The 18,293-nt window shown below is 39.3% G+C and overlaps 2 protein-coding genes across 3 annotated transcripts; one reads left to right on the forward strand and one right to left on the reverse strand.

Moving 5' to 3' along the window:
- Positions 1–819: 819 nt before the first annotated feature.
- On the reverse strand, positions 820–3,068 carry LOC127375869 (isotocin-neurophysin IT 1-like). 2 transcript variants are annotated; one of them, XM_051422220.1, is made up of 4 exons: positions 2,973–3,068; positions 2,765–2,886; positions 2,105–2,309; positions 820–1,193 (listed from the first exon to the last, which is right to left on the reverse strand). In XM_051422220.1, the coding sequence occupies exons 2-4, from the start codon at positions 2,882–2,884 to the stop codon at positions 1,051–1,053; spliced, it is 468 nt and encodes a 155-aa protein (XP_051278180.1). In that variant the 5' UTR covers positions 2,885–2,886; positions 2,973–3,068; the 3' UTR covers positions 820–1,050. The 2 variants fall into 2 exon arrangements, with proteins under 2 accessions (XP_051278180.1, XP_051278178.1); XM_051422218.1 differs by having other exon boundaries at positions 2,765–2,889.
- Positions 3,069–4,729: 1,661 nt separating this feature from the next.
- Positions 4,730–14,168, forward strand: znf366 (zinc finger protein 366). The gene is made up of 7 exons (XM_051423197.1): positions 4,730–4,924; positions 7,677–8,705; positions 8,806–8,973; positions 9,461–9,611; positions 10,203–10,394; positions 12,512–12,686; positions 12,770–14,168. Exons 2-7 carry the CDS (start codon positions 7,684–7,686, stop codon positions 13,399–13,401), a joined length of 2,340 nt encoding a protein of 779 aa, XP_051279157.1. The 5' UTR covers positions 4,730–4,924; positions 7,677–7,683; the 3' UTR covers positions 13,402–14,168.
- Positions 14,169–18,293: the final 4,125 nt, after the last annotated feature.

An 18,293-nucleotide genomic window follows, 5' to 3' on the forward strand; every position in this document is an offset into this window, starting at 1 on the left:
AGCATTTCTAAGGAAAAAAACTTTTACAAAAAAACACATTTACACCTAAAACATAAATGCATAAAGCTACACTTATGGATGCTTGAAATACCAAAAAATGTAGGTTGTTTTCATGTTATATTAACAGTTTTCTCATTCTAAATGCTATTATTGTTATTGTTACTACTATTGTGAATATATTTTTATCTTTATTTAATTTATATTTAAATTTTGCAGCTGATAAAAACCCTGCTTGAGTTTACACTGAACTCACAGGCACAGTGTTTCATTACAAAGGTACTCACTCAAATGATGTCACTATTCAAGATAAGCTTCCTGAAAAAAGAGAGCTCTCACCAAGCAGATCAACATATAAGAAAATAATTCAATCAGGCACAATGTCAGTAATCTCTCAACAGTGCTTCAGAGTGTTAACTTTCTTCAATCTGCTGTGTCTTCAATTCATTTGTTTGGTGTTCACCCCTGTCACTGAACAAGAGTTTATGGTTAAAGCATTAAGTTAACGAAAAATGGATCAAAGGTGACTTCAAGATAACTGTTGCAACAGTGATATTGTGTCACTGGAGCTGCCACGAAAACACACACAGCGTCATGTGAGAATCCTTTGGATTCTGTTACAGGATTGTGCAAAGCTGAACATCTGAAAGATAAAGACGGCTGTGGGCTTTGTACATTTAGTGATAGTGGAATATAATGTAAAACCAGAGCCTGATAAGCTTTATGCTGACATGTTCTTCGAGGATTTAGGAGGTTGTAGAAGGTCCACATTGCAACCATTTTAGAGGTTTCAGTCAGTAAAATAAAAAGCAACACTTTATACTCTCTCAAAACTTTATTTCAACATGCAGTTATCTGGATGACCACTGTCAGTACTCATCCCAATTTTCATACATAAAAATATATTGACAAAGGCACTCTACAGAAGTACTCCAGAGGAAAGAGCAAAATCGGAGTGATGATGACAAACAAAGAAATACAACTACAACTACAAGTCCCATTTAATTTCTACAGCTCAAGACCTTCCCACAAGACCTTGGTGTCAAGAGCACCTCATTGGTGAATTCGATGAGAAGTGTGACCAGCCAGATGCAGGAGCCTGAGGATGATGTCACCGGGGTCGCTGCCTTCGAATTGGCTGATTTGGTCGTCACCTTCCTCCTCGATGAGGCAGGATTGGTCTGTGACGCAGCTTTCTGTGGCACAGATAAATAAAGGAGGAGCTATTACTTGGAACATGCTTGTCTGTTATTGCAAGGATACACTTTACAATATGTTGTTATCAGGTTTTGTGACCTGGGACCATTGAACCCTTTTCAGAAAAAGAAGGCAGATGATCAAAGCAAGGTTCACAGTGACTGAAGTAGAAGAGGTCAAATGCATATTACAACTATAAAAATAAGAAAACTCTTATTCTGACAGTGTTCATAAAATAATATATTAAAAGTTATGTAAACATAAGGAGTTGGAATCAAAACCAGCATTCTTGTGCCACAGAAGTGGTGATTTGTCCCATTCAGCTCAATCAAAGCTTGTAATAGAATATAAAGATATACAGTATGCAGTGGTAAAAAAGTAAATAACTACATTTACTCAAGCACTGCACTTAAGTACAGTTCTGTGGTATTTGTACTTTACTTGAATATTTAAATTTCATACTACTTTCTACTTTTTCTCCCTACATTTTAGAGGGTAACAGTGTACCTTTTACTCTGATAAATGTATTTAGTTACTACACAGATTACATTTTTAGACAACTATAATGAGCATACATAATATGATGTATTTGTATATTAAACCACCCAATAGTACATGAAATAACTAAAATCAGATGCACTTCAGTCAACTAAAGCATTAAAATTCTGTCTACAAAGTAATGCAATGCAGTAATTATTGTCCAGTGGTAAAATATATTATAATAGAACTGTGACAGAGCATGCATATTGAGTACTTTTACGTCATACTTATACTAGGTACATTTGCTCATAATTCCACTATTTGACTTAAGTACAGTTTTGAATGCAGGACTTGTGTTTCTAAGGGAGTATTTTGCGGTATTGCTACTTTTACTTAAGTAAAGAATCTGAATACTTCTGTAATTCCTGACCTGCATCACAGCAGAGTCCTGAAGCAGCGCAGCGTCCTCCCTCTGATCCACAGGGTCTACCTCCGGCCTGGCAGGGGGTGAGCAGGTAGTTCTCCTCCACACAGTGGGCTGTTTCTGGGGTGCCCAGCAGGCAACCAAGGCCCTCCCCACAGCAGATACTGGGGCCAAAGCAGCGGCCCCTGTCTCCAGGGCCACACGACATGCACTGGAGGAGAAAACTATTGATTACTATTGCAGTTTAGAAAAGTAACATCATGTAAATGCAGTATCGTGTAGAACATATTTATTGCTTAAGCTTTCTGAAGTGAATTTCTGATTGTTATTATTATTTGTTCTGTTCAAGGATGAGAGTTTTGGCCAAAAAATCTTTTATGTGCAATTGTTGAGATTGATTCACATTTTTGAAGAAGATTCTTTGACATGTAGCCAACTGTTTATTTAATGTCATTTTGCATTTTGTTATTTCTATGGATGTTTTTAATAAACTAGCGTATATCTGTCCGTCCTTCCATTTTGTCTCTGTCAAATATTTTGTGTTTCTCTTTATCTGAATCAAAGGTGTTAGGAGGAGACAAATTTGTGCTGTGTGAATTTAGGCTATAAAATATTTGAGTTTATTTCGTCTCAGACGGTAGTGAAGTAGTTGCATAAGCAGCTCACCTTGCGCAGTGGCGCATCCATGATGGACCTCTTCCCACCAATAGGACAGTTAGAGATGTAACACGCTGAACATACAGACAAGAGAAAAAGTAGGCACATGGACACTGCAGCTCCAGTCATTTCTGCTGAGAGAAAGAAACTAGTTAGTACACAAACATGCACAAAAAACAATTTAAGATTAGACTGAAATCTGCCAAAAAAAACTCACTTGTTGCTTAATTTCTTGATGAACAGTTAGACTTCAAGCGTTCTTTTCAGATGCTTCCAGATGCTTCTTCTGTTCTGGGTACCTCTGAAATGTCTTATATACTTCCAGAGCTTCTTTTGAGAGTGACACAGAAACCCCAAAACCACTTAGCGACCTTTAATGAGCCCGTTTTAGTTACTGTCGCCTCCGGAGATGAAGCTGACCACTGGGCAGGCCGGGTCAAAGGGCTAGCCAGTTCTGTGGCCAGCTTTGCTTCTTGCTATTGAGAATCATTATAGAAGGGCTCGTTGTGCGTGACCGTGCATGTTAGAGATGACAGGAAAATCAGCGAGGTCAAGAGGAGAATGGGGAGATAAAATTATTCAGAGCATGAGTGGGTACGAGTGTAGTACAACTTTGTTCTGCTTTTATTAAAAAAAAAGGAAATACATTTTAAGGATTTTCTACTTTAGCAAGTATCTTTATCAGGACAGAAAGTAAGAAAAGGTCACATTCAAAGGCCATGAGAAGAAGTTTATTTCTGAACCTCGGCCTGCTGAGCGGCAATGTTGGTTCAGAAGTGCTTTACACAGAGTTTTTTGCAGACTGGATGTTTGTAAACAAACATAGCGATGATGAAAGGATGTACACACAGACACACACACACACACACACACACACACTCACACCTACAAATTTGCCTTTCTATTAATAAAATCCTTAATTCCTAACAGGAATTGATGCACACATCGTCCAGGTCTGAGGTTGATCGGTCTCATGAGCTAATTAACAAAGCTAATGATCGGCCACAACCCATAAAAGACGGTCTCACTGTTTCAATGATATGAGCTCAATTACTGCAGCTCCCTCCTCATCTACAAAATGCCACCTCATCTCAATTAAAAACAAGTTTATAACAGCATCTTTTGTTCACTAACTTCTACTAGGACATTCAGACGTGGACTGACATTGGTTTAGTTAGATTTCACACCCACAGACAGATCATAAAACATAACTGGAGTCACCATATGAAGACAAGTTAGTGTCCTAAAGTCATGTAAACTGGATTGTCCCTCAAACAATGGGCCACTCTTGCCTCCTAGTGGCTGTGTTGACACATTTAATCTATTCATGCATTCATTTTGTTTTGTCTGTTACTGTTTTCCTCTGTCATGCTTTTGCAGGAGGTGGACAAAATAACAAGAATACCGATGTTGATGTTGTGCAACCCAATAAAATAAATAAAAACAGTTCTTCTTTAAAATGCAAAATGCAAATAAAAAATGACTGAAATGATGAATGTCTCATAGAGGTAGTGTTTGTTGCATGGCTTTTCTGCTGGATTGCATTATATTATACAAGTGTTTAGGTTATTGTGCAACAGACTATGCACCAAACTGACCGACTATCTGCTAGAACCTAAAAAACCTGAAGTACTTTTAGTGTTGTTCACAAACTTAAAGTGTTGTCATATCCCTTCTAGACACATAAAAGATATGAAATAAGTCATTCTTAACATGCATTTCTTTGAGCTGTATAAAGAGAAAGGCTGTAATCATCGGCAGCATGTCACTTCACAGCTGTTAAACATTCAAACTGCATTGTTTTCTTCAGATCTTGCCTGTCTGCGTTCCCCCAAAAGCTGTGCAAATCCCTATTTCATAGAGAAATAGAGATGTCTATCTAGTGTTTCCTTATTTTTCTGCAGGAAGGCACTAGGCTTGTTGACTTCCTCTCCCCTCCCTTCCTTCCTTCTCTCCGAAGGTACTCATCTGAAAAATGAGAACAAAGTGATTGTTCCTGTTCTCTTTCTTAAGTCACTTCAAATGCTATCCGTGGACGGGCGGCTCATTGTCAGGAGAGTTGCAGTGCGAGCAGGAGGGAGAGAACGCAGGTACAGGTACAACAGAAGCAGCCGCAAGCAACACTTCAGCCACAGCATCACAGAAAACACACTCTGCTACACTCAACTGGTAAGTTCCACACACAGACTTCTCTGCAGCCTCACACAAACACACACTTACATGGCACTGACTGGCATTTGAGGAGGGGCTTCGGTTTTAATGGATTGTTTGGAATGCATGGTGTGGCAATGTACGAGCTGGGGTCTCTGCACAGTGAGGATAAAAATACAAACTGGCTGAAAGGGAAACATTGAATGTTTCACTATGCATCTGAAATTGTTGGGAAGAGGCGGAAAAATATTCTTCATGTATTCTGCATGTGGTTTATGTTTTCTATACATTCACATCCAAATACTTGTGTCTTGGTAATGTGTATTTCCATTATTTATTGATATGGAGTGACGTTCCCTGTTTCTGAAGAGTGTGTTGCACTATTTGTAAGTTGTTTTTGAACAAACAAAACAACACTGTGAATTATATAAATTAGATTTTGTAAATGTATCTAAAGTCCCTGCACTGATTTCTTGTTGAATGAACTTGTTGTCTTTTAAACAATGACTTAGAGATCCTTCAGTCATACTGTGTGCATGTATGTGGATCTGGATGTATATGTTAAGAGCTGAAGTAGTTGATTTATTGATCAGTCAATCCACAGAAAACAAACTATTCTGGTAACTAATTCTTTAAGACGTTTTTCAAACAAAAACACCAAAATATTCCATCGTTCCAGCTTCTAAATGATCCTAATTTGCTGCTTTTCTTTAATTTATGTGATTGTAAACTAGTAAATAGTCAGACAAAACAAGACATTTTAAAAAGTCCCCTTGGGTTTTAGGAAATAGTAATGGGCATTTTTCTGACATTTTTGATCAAATGATGAAAAGATCATTTGAGAAAATAATCTGCTGATTAATGGACAGTGAAAATAATCTTGTAGATGGTAATATGTCTAATATGTGTTTTCCATGAACTATTATAATGGAAGAGTAGTTGCTGCATCTAGAACAGCCAAAAGAAATGTAACATCTAACAGCCAACAAAGTAGAACTTGTGGTCATGTTAAATGGATCTGAATAGTTTCTGATTGATAAGCACCGAGCTATTTACAGGAATAGAATTGATATGTACAACATTGCTAAGCACAATTTGGACGTCATGCAGAAGTAAGACAGTTCCCCTCATGAGTATGATCATCTTTTCACCAATGACCATCATCTATAGTAATCTATGCATACTGTGAAAACAACAGTGGAAATGTTATTTGTAGCTATATGACATCTTAACATATCAGAGTTTTATGATGATCAGTCATTTAATCAAACTCAGACTCAGGTTCCACACGGAGGTACGGAGGTACAGATTAAAAACACCACATAGTGGAGGAGAAAAGAGGAAGTTCTTCCTGGCTATCAGTGCAAAAAAAAGATGAACAGAGCAGAGAAAAAAAATACATGGAGAAGCGAAAAGTGTGCGGGAGGTAGAGGTGAACATTTCACAGTTAACTTCCTAATTTCAGGAGAGGAGGAGATCTGTGAGAAAGGAAGAAGTGAAAGGTTTCAGGTTGAACACTAAAGTGTGTGGGTGTTGACAACCTACTGTATGTGTACAGTCCTTCCACAGAAACAGTTTCAAATCATAAATAGAAACCAGACACAGAAGCATTGTATGCAGGTACATTTGTCAATTTTTTCTATACATGACTGTGAAATGTCTGTTCTGCAGGGCAATAAGTGTAATTAAGCAAAGGTGGAAAGTAACTAGGTTTATTTACTCAAGTACTGTATTCAAGTACAATTTGAGATACTCGTACTTCCATACAGTATTTCCATTTCCAAATTACTCCACAGGGGATGGGAGATATTGTACTTTTTACCCCACTACATTTATTTAACAGGTATATTACCAATTTATTTTCAGATTAAGATTTTATATTAAAAGACATATGATGAGCTTATAAAATACAAAGTATTGTTAAAGTGTCCAAAAAGGGGACCCTTGTCTGAGTTTTAAGCAGTTCTACCAAAGAGATGTTTCCCCTTTTGAGATCTCAGGAGGTTTAATTTGAATAACTGAAAGAGGCCCAAAGAGGTAAAAGGATCCAGTATTTCACAAAAAGTGAAAGCTTTCATTTAATTTTAACATCACACAAATTTCTCTTCTGACTCTTGGAGGAGGTCCGACCCAAAGGTTGGGACTACACTACCTATATATGAAACAGTTAAAACAAGCTCCATTGTCACCAGAAAAATGCTGCTTATGCATCAATGGTCCAGTGTGTATGTTTTTGTTAGTTTATAGTTACCTGAAAATAAGAATCATTGTGTTTTTGTACCTTAGAAGGAGAAGTTTATATACAGAGGGAGCGGGTGTTGGTGCCCGATCTGTACCGGATGTACCGGTAGCTGTGCATGTGCAACTTTCAGCAGAGATGAGTAGGAAACAAGATTACTCATTTGTTAGCTACCTCCATCATCAACATAAAAACAACAATGTTATTGATTCAGACTTTTTAAAAACAGGTTTTAACATCTTGTTGATGCAGTCAGATGAGGTATAAGATATGGTTACTTATATGGACATCACAACTATAAGCAAGGGTAAGACATACATGGACCATATATACAGTACATATGACAACGTAATTTTTTTTTATCCCATTTCACAAAGCCCCCTCTTTCACATATGCAGTACTACTCCCCAAAACCTGTAAATAGACTTTGATGTGTAAAATCTATGGAGCTATTTTTTTAGGCAGAGAATCTTCCACCACTCCACTAACTACAGAAAATGAACCCTTTCTTTTTTACTCTTTCTAACACAGAAAGAAGATGGAAACCGGCAGAGGGACTTTCTCACCAGCACGAAGTCCTCCTCTCAGAGATGAGCTAAGACAGGCATCTCAGAACAGTTTCTACCTAAGCCCACCTCCGCTCTACATTAAGCCCCCAAAACTCTCCCCTCCCAGATACCCCAGAATATCTCCCACCAGAGACACCTACAGGGCTTTTAGCCCACCTGCTTTCTTTCCCATGCTTGGCTCCGGTTATACCCAAAAGGAAGGATCCCAAAAACGCAAAAGAACTCCCTCTAAAATGGACGCCCAGGGAGGTGAATCCCCTGACAGAGGAGCAGAGGAGGCTGAAGAAAGCAGCAGTAAGAAGACGGTGGACCTCTCCCACATCACCTTTTCACTCCCACTTCGCCCCATTCCTTCCCCATCCTCTAAGCCCATCCCTGGTATGATTGAACTAAACAGACTGCAGCTTCATCACAGATCACCAGGTATGAATCTACCTGTGCAGGTAAAACAGGAACCTCTCAGTCCTTCCCCTGTTTGGCCTCCCTCTCCTCTACTCCTCCACCCTCCCTACTTCCCATCTCTCCACCACAGCCTCCTCCCATACCCCTTCTTCATGCCCGGCCCTGTCATGCACCTCTCCCCTGGACCTTTCTACCCAAGAGAGGATCTCCACCCCAGGCATCGCGGCAGAGATGGACCTCCTCGGGGTGGGACAACCAACGCTGAAAAGCTTGGTCTCAACGTCCACGTTGATGACAGTTATTATGTAGACGTGGGAGGAGACCAGAAGAGATGGAAGTGTCGTATGTGTGAGAAGTCCTACACCTCCAAGTACAACCTGGTCACGCACATCCTGGGGCACAATGGCATAAAGCCACATGGGTGCCACCTGTGTGGGAAGCTGTTTAAGCAGCTAAGTCACCTGCACACACACCTGCTCACCCACCAGGGCATGAGGCCCCACAAGTGCCAAGTGTGCCACAAGGCCTTCACTCAGACCAGCCACTTGAAGAGACACATGATGCAGCACAGTGATGTGAAGCCATACAGGTATGTATGTTTCGCAACAGATTTTTTTTTGTGTGTGCTTTTTATTTTTGACTGTCCTCTTTTTATCTTAATCTCTCCCATGTGTTATCTGCTCCTCCAGCTGCAGCGTCTGCGGCAGAGGCTTTGCGTACCCCAGTGAGCTTCGTGCCCATGAGCTGAAGCACGAGAAAGGCCAGGAGAACGTATGCGTAGAGTGTGGTCTGGATTTCCCCACGCTGGCCCAGCTGAAGAGGCACCTGACCGCCCACCGCGGCCCCACCCTGTACAGGTGAGCACAAAAACAGTTCTTCCCTTTGCTGAAATATCTAATGATTGTGCTGTTAAAACAGTAGTTTGACATTTTGGGAAATACCCTTATTCATTTTCTTGTTGAGAGTTTGATGAGATGATTGATACCATTCTCATATCTGTAAGCTAAATATGAAGCTCCAGCTTGCAACCAGTTAGCTTAGCATTGCATAAAGAAGACAGCTGTCCTCTAAAGCTCACTAATTAAAATGTTATATTAGATTTGTTTAATCAGTAGAAAAAACTAACCAAGCTAGTTTCCCCTTGTTTCCAGTCTTTGTACTGAGCTAAGCTAACTGGTTGCTATCTGTAACTTACCATACAGACATTAGAGTGTTATTGATCTTCTCATTTAATTCTCTGTAAGAAAGCGATCAAGTACATTTCCCAAAATGTTGAACTACTGCTTTAACATTTCAGTTCTCTATTTAAGAGGTTACTGTATAGCCTACCTGTTGTTCCTGCAGGTGTTCAGAGTGCCAGAAGACTTTCCAGTACCCGAGCCAGCTTCAGAACCACATGATGAAACACAAAGACATCAGACCGTACATCTGCAGTGAGTGTGGGATGGAGTTCATCCAGTCACACCACCTGAAACAGCACACGCTCACTCACAAAGTAGGTGTAATTCAAAGGACAAAGACAAAAGACACAGCATTGGTTTTTTTTGACAGGGATTGGAAGCAAAAGCATGGATTTTTGGCATTAAGCAAAGTTATCAATTTTGCTGTCACATCAAGACATTTCCATTAATCCTTGGAAGGGTGGCTGGAAGTGTTTGGACACTAGCCTAACAGGTTGTTTTGGCAGCTGTCTCAAAGCAATATCCCCCTAAATTCTGTCTCCTGAAGCTATTTTTACCCCTTAACATCAGTTTTCCTCTTCAGTTGCTTTAAATTTGGAAAAACAATCTGATTCAACACGGGATTATGTATGAACAAGTATTGTCCAAAGTCTTTTTTGAAGCATACAACTGAATGATTCAAACCCAAGACTTCATGCTTTCATGGCTGGTTTTCTTCAAATTGATTTTTGATGTCTCAGTATCATTTTATATCCATTTCCTAAAAGAGACATATTTGGTATCTTTGGACACTTAAATGAAGATAGTAAAAGAAATATCAGTTAACCAGAATGTTAAGCAGCAAACAGACTCGTCTGTTGACCACATTTCTCACACCGCTACTTCCACATTCTCTCGTTCTTCAGGGGGTGAAGGAGCACAAGTGTCGCATCTGTGGTCGTGAGTTCACCCTGTTGGCCAACATGAAGCGCCATGTCCTCATCCACACCAACATACGGGCCTACCAGTGCCACATGTGCTTCAAGAGTTTTGTCCAAAAACAGACTCTCAAGGCTCACATGATTGTCCACTCAGACATCAAGCCCTATAAATGCAAGGTTGGTCAAATTTAACACATCAAATGTGGCTCTTTGGGTTGTGTTTCGGCCCTCAATTCCTCTTTTGTTCACTGATTAACGGAGTTATTTAACACTTTGGGAAATACTTTTATTTGCTGTCCTGTTGAGAGTTAGATGAGAAGATCATCAGGCTACTGCTCTCGTGTCCTGTCCTCACAAAAAAGTCTTTGCCCCAAAACAACATATGTTAAAGTGACAAAGCCCTCTAGTCGCTGTAATAAGTATAACTCATCACCTGTCTGCTGTAAAGAAAGAAGACAGGTGATGTTATTATAGAACGAACGAGATTGGGGTGGATGGATGGACCAACAAAACATACATACTTTAACATTTGTTCGGAGTTTCTTACCAGCAGTCAACGTGACTTTCTTTTAACTATAGTTGCAATTGTACCATAACCTTAACCAAATGTTTATTGTAACCATAACAACAAAGTCAACCATAACAAGGTAGTAATTGCAACCAAAACCACAATGTTTCACTAAACCAAGTTGCTTTTAAGCCTAAACCTATTTGAACCCTGACTGTCTGTCACATAAATACTGTCACAGTATAAAACTTAAAAAAATATTTTTCAACTGTTGTTTGTAACAGTTTTGGAGTTTTTCCTGGCGACAGGAGTGTCAGATCAAAAAGGGAAGTTACTAACGATGAATTTTGTGAGTAAATTTGCAGGACATGTTGGCAAATTATGAAGCTAGAGCAGCCAGTTAGCTTAGCATAGCAAATGGAGAAATAGCTATCCTGCCTCTGTCTAAAAGTAACAAAATCTGTACCTCTAAAGCTTATTAATGAACTTATTATATTTGAATTGTTTTATCCGTACAAAAACCAAATTGTAAAAGTCATACAATGTGGTATTACTGGTGGTTATGTTGCAGATTTTAGTCGGGCGGATAGCTCTTTCCCACTGTTTCCAGCCTTTGTGCTAAGCTAAGCTAACTGTCTGTCAGCTCTTGCTTCATATACGGCATGAGAGTGGTATTGATCTTCTCATCTCACTCTCAGCAGAGAAAGGGAATAGCTGTATTTCGTTAAATGGCTAACTACTCTTTAATATCCACTCCTTTTATGGTAAGGTGTTTGGGTAAAGGCATCAAGACTTCACGCGCTACCTTGACTAAATGCAAAGCGTATTTAACCACCGCCAAAAACCAAACCTGTAATATTTAGTGGCCTCTGCAAATAAAGGATTTCCCCACTTTTCTAGAGTGTCTATTTTGACCTTGGTGTTTGGTACGAGGACTGAGACGATGACCAGATAGCAGAGAGGCTTTTGGCAGTAGGACCCTCCTTGTCCATAGGAAGGATATCGCCGCACAAACTGCCTCTCTAACAATGGCCCCCCAGCCTCCCCGGAGAACAGGGCCCTCAAATAGATTTCATCTCGCTTTCTCTGCTGCTGGAGGGAGCTTCCTGTTTTCTCACGGTCCTCTTGGACAGTTTACAGTCCCTCTCTCCTCCTGAAGGAAAGGACCACCCTAATAAAAAAGAATGCAGAGGAAGGACAGCGCAGGAGTTGCCCTTCCCTGTTCTCCTCCTGGCCCTGTCTCGATGTTGCTTCCTTTCTCTCTCTCGCTTTCTGTTTTTCTTGTGTGTGTGTCAGGGAGGGAGAGAGGGGGGAAAACAAAGAAAAAAGGAAAAGAGGAAAACAAGGATAGAAGGAGGGAGAAAGGGCGTGTGTGTCTATGTATATCTGAAGGCCTGCACATTCATTCATGATTATGTGTAGCTCTACAACTCGGCATTCTTTAAAAATTGGTCATCTAACAAAGGGGTTTTGGCAGAGAAAGAAAAATAAGAGGTGGATGGTTTTGGCCTATTGTTTTTGTTTCCTCAAATAGTGTTCACTGCAGCCAGTGGTGCAAAGTAACTAAGTACATTTACTACTTAGTATATTTACTTTATTTTTAAGTACTTGCATGCAATTCAAAAGAAAAATTTGTACTTTTTGCTCACTTATCTTATGTTTCAGATTGAGATGTGATATGTGATACAAAACAGATGATCAGCCTCTGAAATGTGATGATGAAAAATAGATCTCTTATCTGGCTAATGACAACTTACCTTACACCTCTCTCTTCCTTGTCTTTCAGCTTTGTGGGAAGGAGTTCAACAGGATGCACAACCTAATGGGCCACATGCATCTCCACTCAGACAGCAAACCCTTCAAATGCCTTTATTGTCCGAGCAAGTTCACCCTGAAGGGGAACCTCACCAGACACATGAAGGTCAAACACGGCGTCATGGACAGAGGGCTGGATGAAAGATGTAAGGATGCACATATTGCAGATGTTAAATGCAGGTTACGTGCAAAAATTGCTTAATATAATTACTTATTTCTCTGACTTCAGTGTTTAGGCAAAGAGGACGATTCTGCCTGTCCACCCCTATGGGCCTCCTCACCCACTTCAGCCAAGAGGAGCCGTTTGATCTTTCCCAGAAGCCCCCAGGCCTGCCCAGCCTCCGCCTCTCCCAGTCTGATGGCGAGAGTGTCCCTGGAAGCTCATGTCAGGAGGAGGATGAGGAGAGTTTGTACAGAAGGAGCCAGTACAGCCCCTCGGTGGACCAACACGAGCTGGAGGAGAGAGGACAAGGGTCTCCTGAACTCAGACCAGGGAAGAGGCAGAAACAAATATATCAGCATAGTATAGATGAACAGACATATGAGAGGGAGTCAGCAGCAGAGGAACACTCTGTAAATCCCAGAGGTGACCAGGTGCACCTCTTACAATCAGAATTGACATCCGAGATGGGCTATGACTCTGATTCAGAGCTGGGTGACCACCATGAGACAGGCCGTAGACAGTCATATGGTTATGACTCAGATTCAGAGCTAGAAGATCATCCCCAAGAGGTAGATGAGCCAGAGCAAAGCGAACAGCAGGAGAGAGGCTTTTGTGACGCAGCTGAGAGGAAACAGAGCAGACTGGACACAGGTGAATTCATGGGAGTTATGGGTCCACGGGATGAAGAAGAAGAATGAGAAAAAATAGTTGAATAATGAGAAGAAAATGCAGGTTTTAGGGAAGGTAGGAAAATGGAGACAGGAAACATGCCAATAAGGAGAGAGGAAAGTGTGTAAGTCTCACAAAACTAATGGATAATGGAGGATGTGGTATAGTAGCTCAGCACAAGAGCAGAAAAATATATCATGTTTGTTGACTGAAACTGAAATACAAAGCTGTGAAGCATACTGCATGTACAGAATATATCATACACTGATTAATAGTCACTGACAGAAGGTTAATGGGCATTTATGAGTGGAAAAGATTAGGGTAGTAGCTTTTTTTGTAAATAAAAGGAAAAAATATATTTAATAATTTTGTTTTGTTACAAACATTTTGCAATTCTGACTCAAATATGCCATTTTGCTTTAACTTTCACTCTCTTGTTTGTGTAAATCTATGATATTAAAATCAACAATGTGCCATTGCTCAAACCACTGTGCATGTTTTGGGGTTATTTTGTTATTTTTGTATTGTAATGGGCATAATAATGTATTTCTTAACACGTACAGATATGACATGGTTTGGGTTGCCTAAATCCTTTGAGTGTCTTTATGAAATAAACTGTGATTTAGCTTTTTTATGTCTAATGTTTAGATTTTTTTTATCTATATGCCTTTGTTAGATCAGTTTTGATGAGATGGCTGTGTTTTTATTGTATGACAATGTAATATTGATCACCTGAATATGATTCTGCAAGATTAATACAAAATAAAAGCTTGAACGCATGAACCTGTGCAATGAACCTGCAGTTTGTGTTTTTAGAAGTCGTTTTAACATCGCAGTGACTGTTTTGAGAAAATATAAGCCCAGATATTAAATCTGAATCCTCTCCACTTGACAAACACTTTACCAAGCCAGAGATGATTGCTGTGAGTTTCAAAAAGCTTGCCTTTCTCCTCCTGCTTCTCTTTCAAAGCAGGGGAAGAGGAAGAGAAAACACCTCTCCCCTTCTCTCTTTTAGGTTGTGATCAAACAGCAGTGACGGACACAGTGGGTGTCCCAGACAAAGGCTTCATATGTCTGTATGACTCAGAATAAAGCATTGTTTCTGCTCATTGCAGAAGCTCCACTAAAAAAATAGGAATACTACTGGAATGAAGGAGTGCCTGAAAGCTTATTTTATTACAAAGTGGAAGATGATGCATTATCATACATCATTTGTGATATCTCACATATATAAGTAAATTAGCAAGGGTGATTTAAAGTATTGTTTTCTGTGTTTCTCTCCACACTGATATAACATTAAGCTCTCTGGGCTGTGGTATCGCATTAAACCCCTTTTTAACGTGTCAGTTCAGGTAAATTGAGTCATTTCTTGTCAGATGAAATGCAGAACAGCAGCTTCTCTATTTCTACCAATGACGACCACCGAGTCCTAAAGGGTGAAACTGCAAACAGTTTGAGGAAGTTCTCACATCCTCCTCTCCTTTCCTTTCCTCACCTACATGTTTCAATCCCAACCACTGGCGTAGAGACGAACTACAGAGAGGGGATAGACTGTTTGTGTAGCTGTCACCTAGCACGAATCAGTTCCTCTTAGCAGCATCATATTGTGCAGTCTCTGAGGGAGAACATGTATAACTCTGATCACTGACACTTCAGGAAAGAAGGAGTTTCATGAGGTCATTCTACCTCTCCTGCGTGTTTTTAATGAACTGAAACTTTAGAGAGCATGAGAATCAAAGGATCACACAGACATGTAGGAGAACAGGTAAATACTTATCGGATGGGAAACTGAATCATGTGGTAAGAAACGGTTGATGTTCTGCTTTGCAGTGAAAACCAATACACTTATTATAACTGTGAAAAGATGACAAGATAGTGTCTCATTAGGAAAAGAACAAATTACAGTTCTTCATGAATCAGTAATTTTAGGTAAATAATTAAAATCACTCAAGCTTTGTGATTCATACTAAAAAAAAACTTCAGCATACAGTTGATCTTACTCATTATTAGCGTTAATGCATGCTGTGGTTGGTCTTAAACAGTAATGTAAAATATTAGACCTTCCTTGTACAGCAGATAACTCTGATTTTCAGGCTCCAAATATGTTCTATAGTAATAAGTAGTTCATCCATATGCTCTTCCTTCTGCTTCTTTACTGCATAATTTAATCCTTTCTTTTGAGGATTAACCCCATGTATTAGTTATTTATGAAGTAAACATACATACAATATTTGTTGGTACCAGCTTCTGAAATGGGAAGATTGCTGCATTTCTGTTTTCAATATCAGTGTAAAGGAATCAAGTTAATAAGCTATTTATCAAAAACTAATTCACAGGTTAATCAATAATTTAAATATTAGTTGCAACCCTAACCCTCCCAGTGGACTACAACAAAAGCCTGTGTCAGTTTTAGGGTCTTCTCCAATTACTAATAGTTAACAGCTAGGATTTAAAGCACATATTTATTTTAGGTTAAACAAGGAGATGTCAGGTTGTATATTACAGGGTGGTGCACATTCTGTTTCATTCCCTCCAAAATGTACTTAGCTGTTATGTAAGCAGACAAATTACTGCATTCTTTCTGAAATAGGTGTAATGCTACTGAAAACAGAGTTTCAAAAATATTAAACTCCTTGCAACTCATTGGCTCCTTTATATCAGAAGCTTTAACAATATAAATGTTTTCCAAATATGAACAAGATACAAATCAGAGAGAGAAATCTTTTGCATTATTTCATGTCTTACTGTCAAACTAGTTCACATTAACTTCTACTCACAGATTCTAATCTAACCTTAATCTATGAAACTCTTGTAATTTAACTACTGTAGATAATTAATGTCATATTCTATATATATATATATATACTTTTGTCATTTTGTTGTTGTTTCATACTTTTAAGGCAATTGTGATGACTAAGCTCTTTTCTTTTTACACCCTCTTGCACATAATCTCTGTACAGTTTTTCTGTTTTTTATAGCCTTTAATCAATAGTGAGTTTGAAAGTCTTCCATCAGGTCATATATTTAAAGTACCAAGGTTGAAGTGCATTAGGAGTAAAAACTCCTTTATTCCTTGTAATATCCCTGCTTAATTTGCACATGTCATTATATATGTTCTCAGCATTTAATTTGCTCATGAAATTTTGAAAATCCTATTTTAGCACCTTACATATGAAATTATCCTTCTTTTGGCATTGCTGTTTTTATTATGGCTTGTCTGTACTTGTGTTGTTTTTTGTTTTCCTTGTTTGTGCCCCTGACTGTGAAACAAATTTCCCATTTGGGATAATAAACGTAACTGAACTGAACTGAACTGAACTGATAGTGAAAGCTGAGGAGTGATGGGAGGGGGGAGAGAGAGGGGATGGCACGCAGCAAAGGGCCATGGGTCAGAGTCAAACCCATAGCCACTGCAGCAAGGACTCAGCCTTGGTACATGGGGCAGCGACTCTACCAGGTGAGCTACCAGGGAGCCCCACGCTTTCTGGTGCAATAAATAAAAATAAAAATAACAATGATAACCAGCGTGTACTTGTGATAATTATCAAGCATAACAGTTCAGAGGCAGTCACTATACACTACACATCAAAATGACTCAAACAAATGTCTTTTTTTTCAGTTTTTGTGACACATGTTCTGTCTCACATACCTATTCAGACACCAGCATGATGCTATGTCTGTGAAATAAAAAGGAAGCAGACTGGGGATGCTCATGATACTAAAAAAAACACTTCTGAATTATTTGCATTACTGAACCACGTCCACAAACAAACACCTTATTAGATGAGGAGAATAGTGTGGGAGGAAGTTTCAGGTGGGATTTTTGATTCAAATTGCTCGCACACGAAGTATTGCCTCCTGCAGACTCAACATTTCGTACAATACCAACAAGAAGGCACAGTAGTGTAGCAACAAATCATAACAACAGAATAGAATAACATAGAATATATCAGAATCCATTCACTGTATATTCCTGAAAAGATTTATCCCGAGTTGTGCGTGTAGAAATGTTTACTTCCTGTCAGTTCTCTCTAGTGCAGCTTGGGTAAGAACTTCCTGTTTTGCTGCTGAGAGAGAAAATGAGATGGTGCTAAAATTCTTCCATGTTTTGTTTAGCAAAACTGTCCCACCCCAGTCTCAACCTGTCACCTCCTTTGACCCACAGCCAAGGAGTTTACTGTAATTATAGCTAAGGGCTGTCCTATTGTAAAATGAATAGAGAACACAAACACACAGAGAGGTGAGGGAGGACAACAGGCCAGCGGTCCAAATAAATACATATTGTCTGTTTAAACTGCACAGCTCGACTCCCAATTTTGGGCTATCATCCCTCCTGTTTCATTTTGAGGGTGTGTTACTATTTTAAGGATCGTCTTCAATCTTTTAAACATGACTGGACAAATCTAATGTCCTGACAAGCTTCAGGAAGCAGTCATCCATAATGCTGAGTAACTAACACTGGGGCTTTTTATGGCTTTAAATGCACTGCCAGTGTGCCACAGGGCAAAGTGAAGCACTGCATCAGTGACTTCAGTGTATTTATTGGGTCTGTTTCATCTATGAATGAACAGCAGAACAGCGCCCTCCATTGTCACAACATTGGTACTGTTCTAGTGTTCTGCTCTCTTTTTCATATTAAAATATTTTTATATTCAAGGGATTTCTCCTCTAATTTAATTTCACAGCACACCCCTGCAACAGAGTTGCTTGTATTTATCCGAGCCAACCAAATTATTTGTGCATTTACTGACAGCAACTTTGTCCAAGAACAATGCCAAAAAGAAGAAGACAAACAAACATTTATGTATTTATCAGTTTCAAAATATGATATCATTATATACTAGGAAAAAAATAGATACTGCATTAGTATCCGAATGTATCTTACATCAAATGTATCCTGGAAAGATTAAGGCAAAATAAA

Source organism: Dicentrarchus labrax, unplaced genomic scaffold (genome assembly GCF_905237075.1).
Source record: "Dicentrarchus labrax unplaced genomic scaffold, dlabrax2021, whole genome shotgun sequence".
NCBI lineage: Eukaryota > Metazoa > Chordata > Actinopteri > Moronidae > Dicentrarchus > Dicentrarchus labrax.

Excerpts from the sequence above, each read along its gene's own strand:
- LOC127375869 (XM_051422220.1), bottom strand. The coding sequence starts at position 2,884 with ATGACTGGAGCTGCAGTGTCCATGTGCCTACTTTTTCTCTTGTCTGTA. Across the intron at positions 2,310-2,764 it reads TGGATGCGCCACTGCGCAAG|TGCATGTCGTGTGGCCCTGG; the intron begins GTGAGCTGCTTA and ends TTTCTCCTCCAG. Across the intron at positions 1,194-2,104 it reads AGGACTCTGCTGTGATGCAG|AAAGCTGCGTCACAGACCAA; the intron begins GTCAGGAATTAC and ends TCTGTGCCACAG.
- znf366 (XM_051423197.1), top strand. The coding sequence starts at position 7,684 with ATGGAAACCGGCAGAGGGACTTTCTCACCAGCACGAAGTCCTCCTCTC. Across the intron at positions 10,395-12,511 it reads TCAAGCCCTATAAATGCAAG|CTTTGTGGGAAGGAGTTCAA; the intron begins GTTGGTCAAATT and ends CTTGTCTTTCAG. Across the intron at positions 12,687-12,769 it reads CAGAGGGCTGGATGAAAGAT|TGTTTAGGCAAAGAGGACGA; the intron begins GTAAGGATGCAC and ends CTCTGACTTCAG.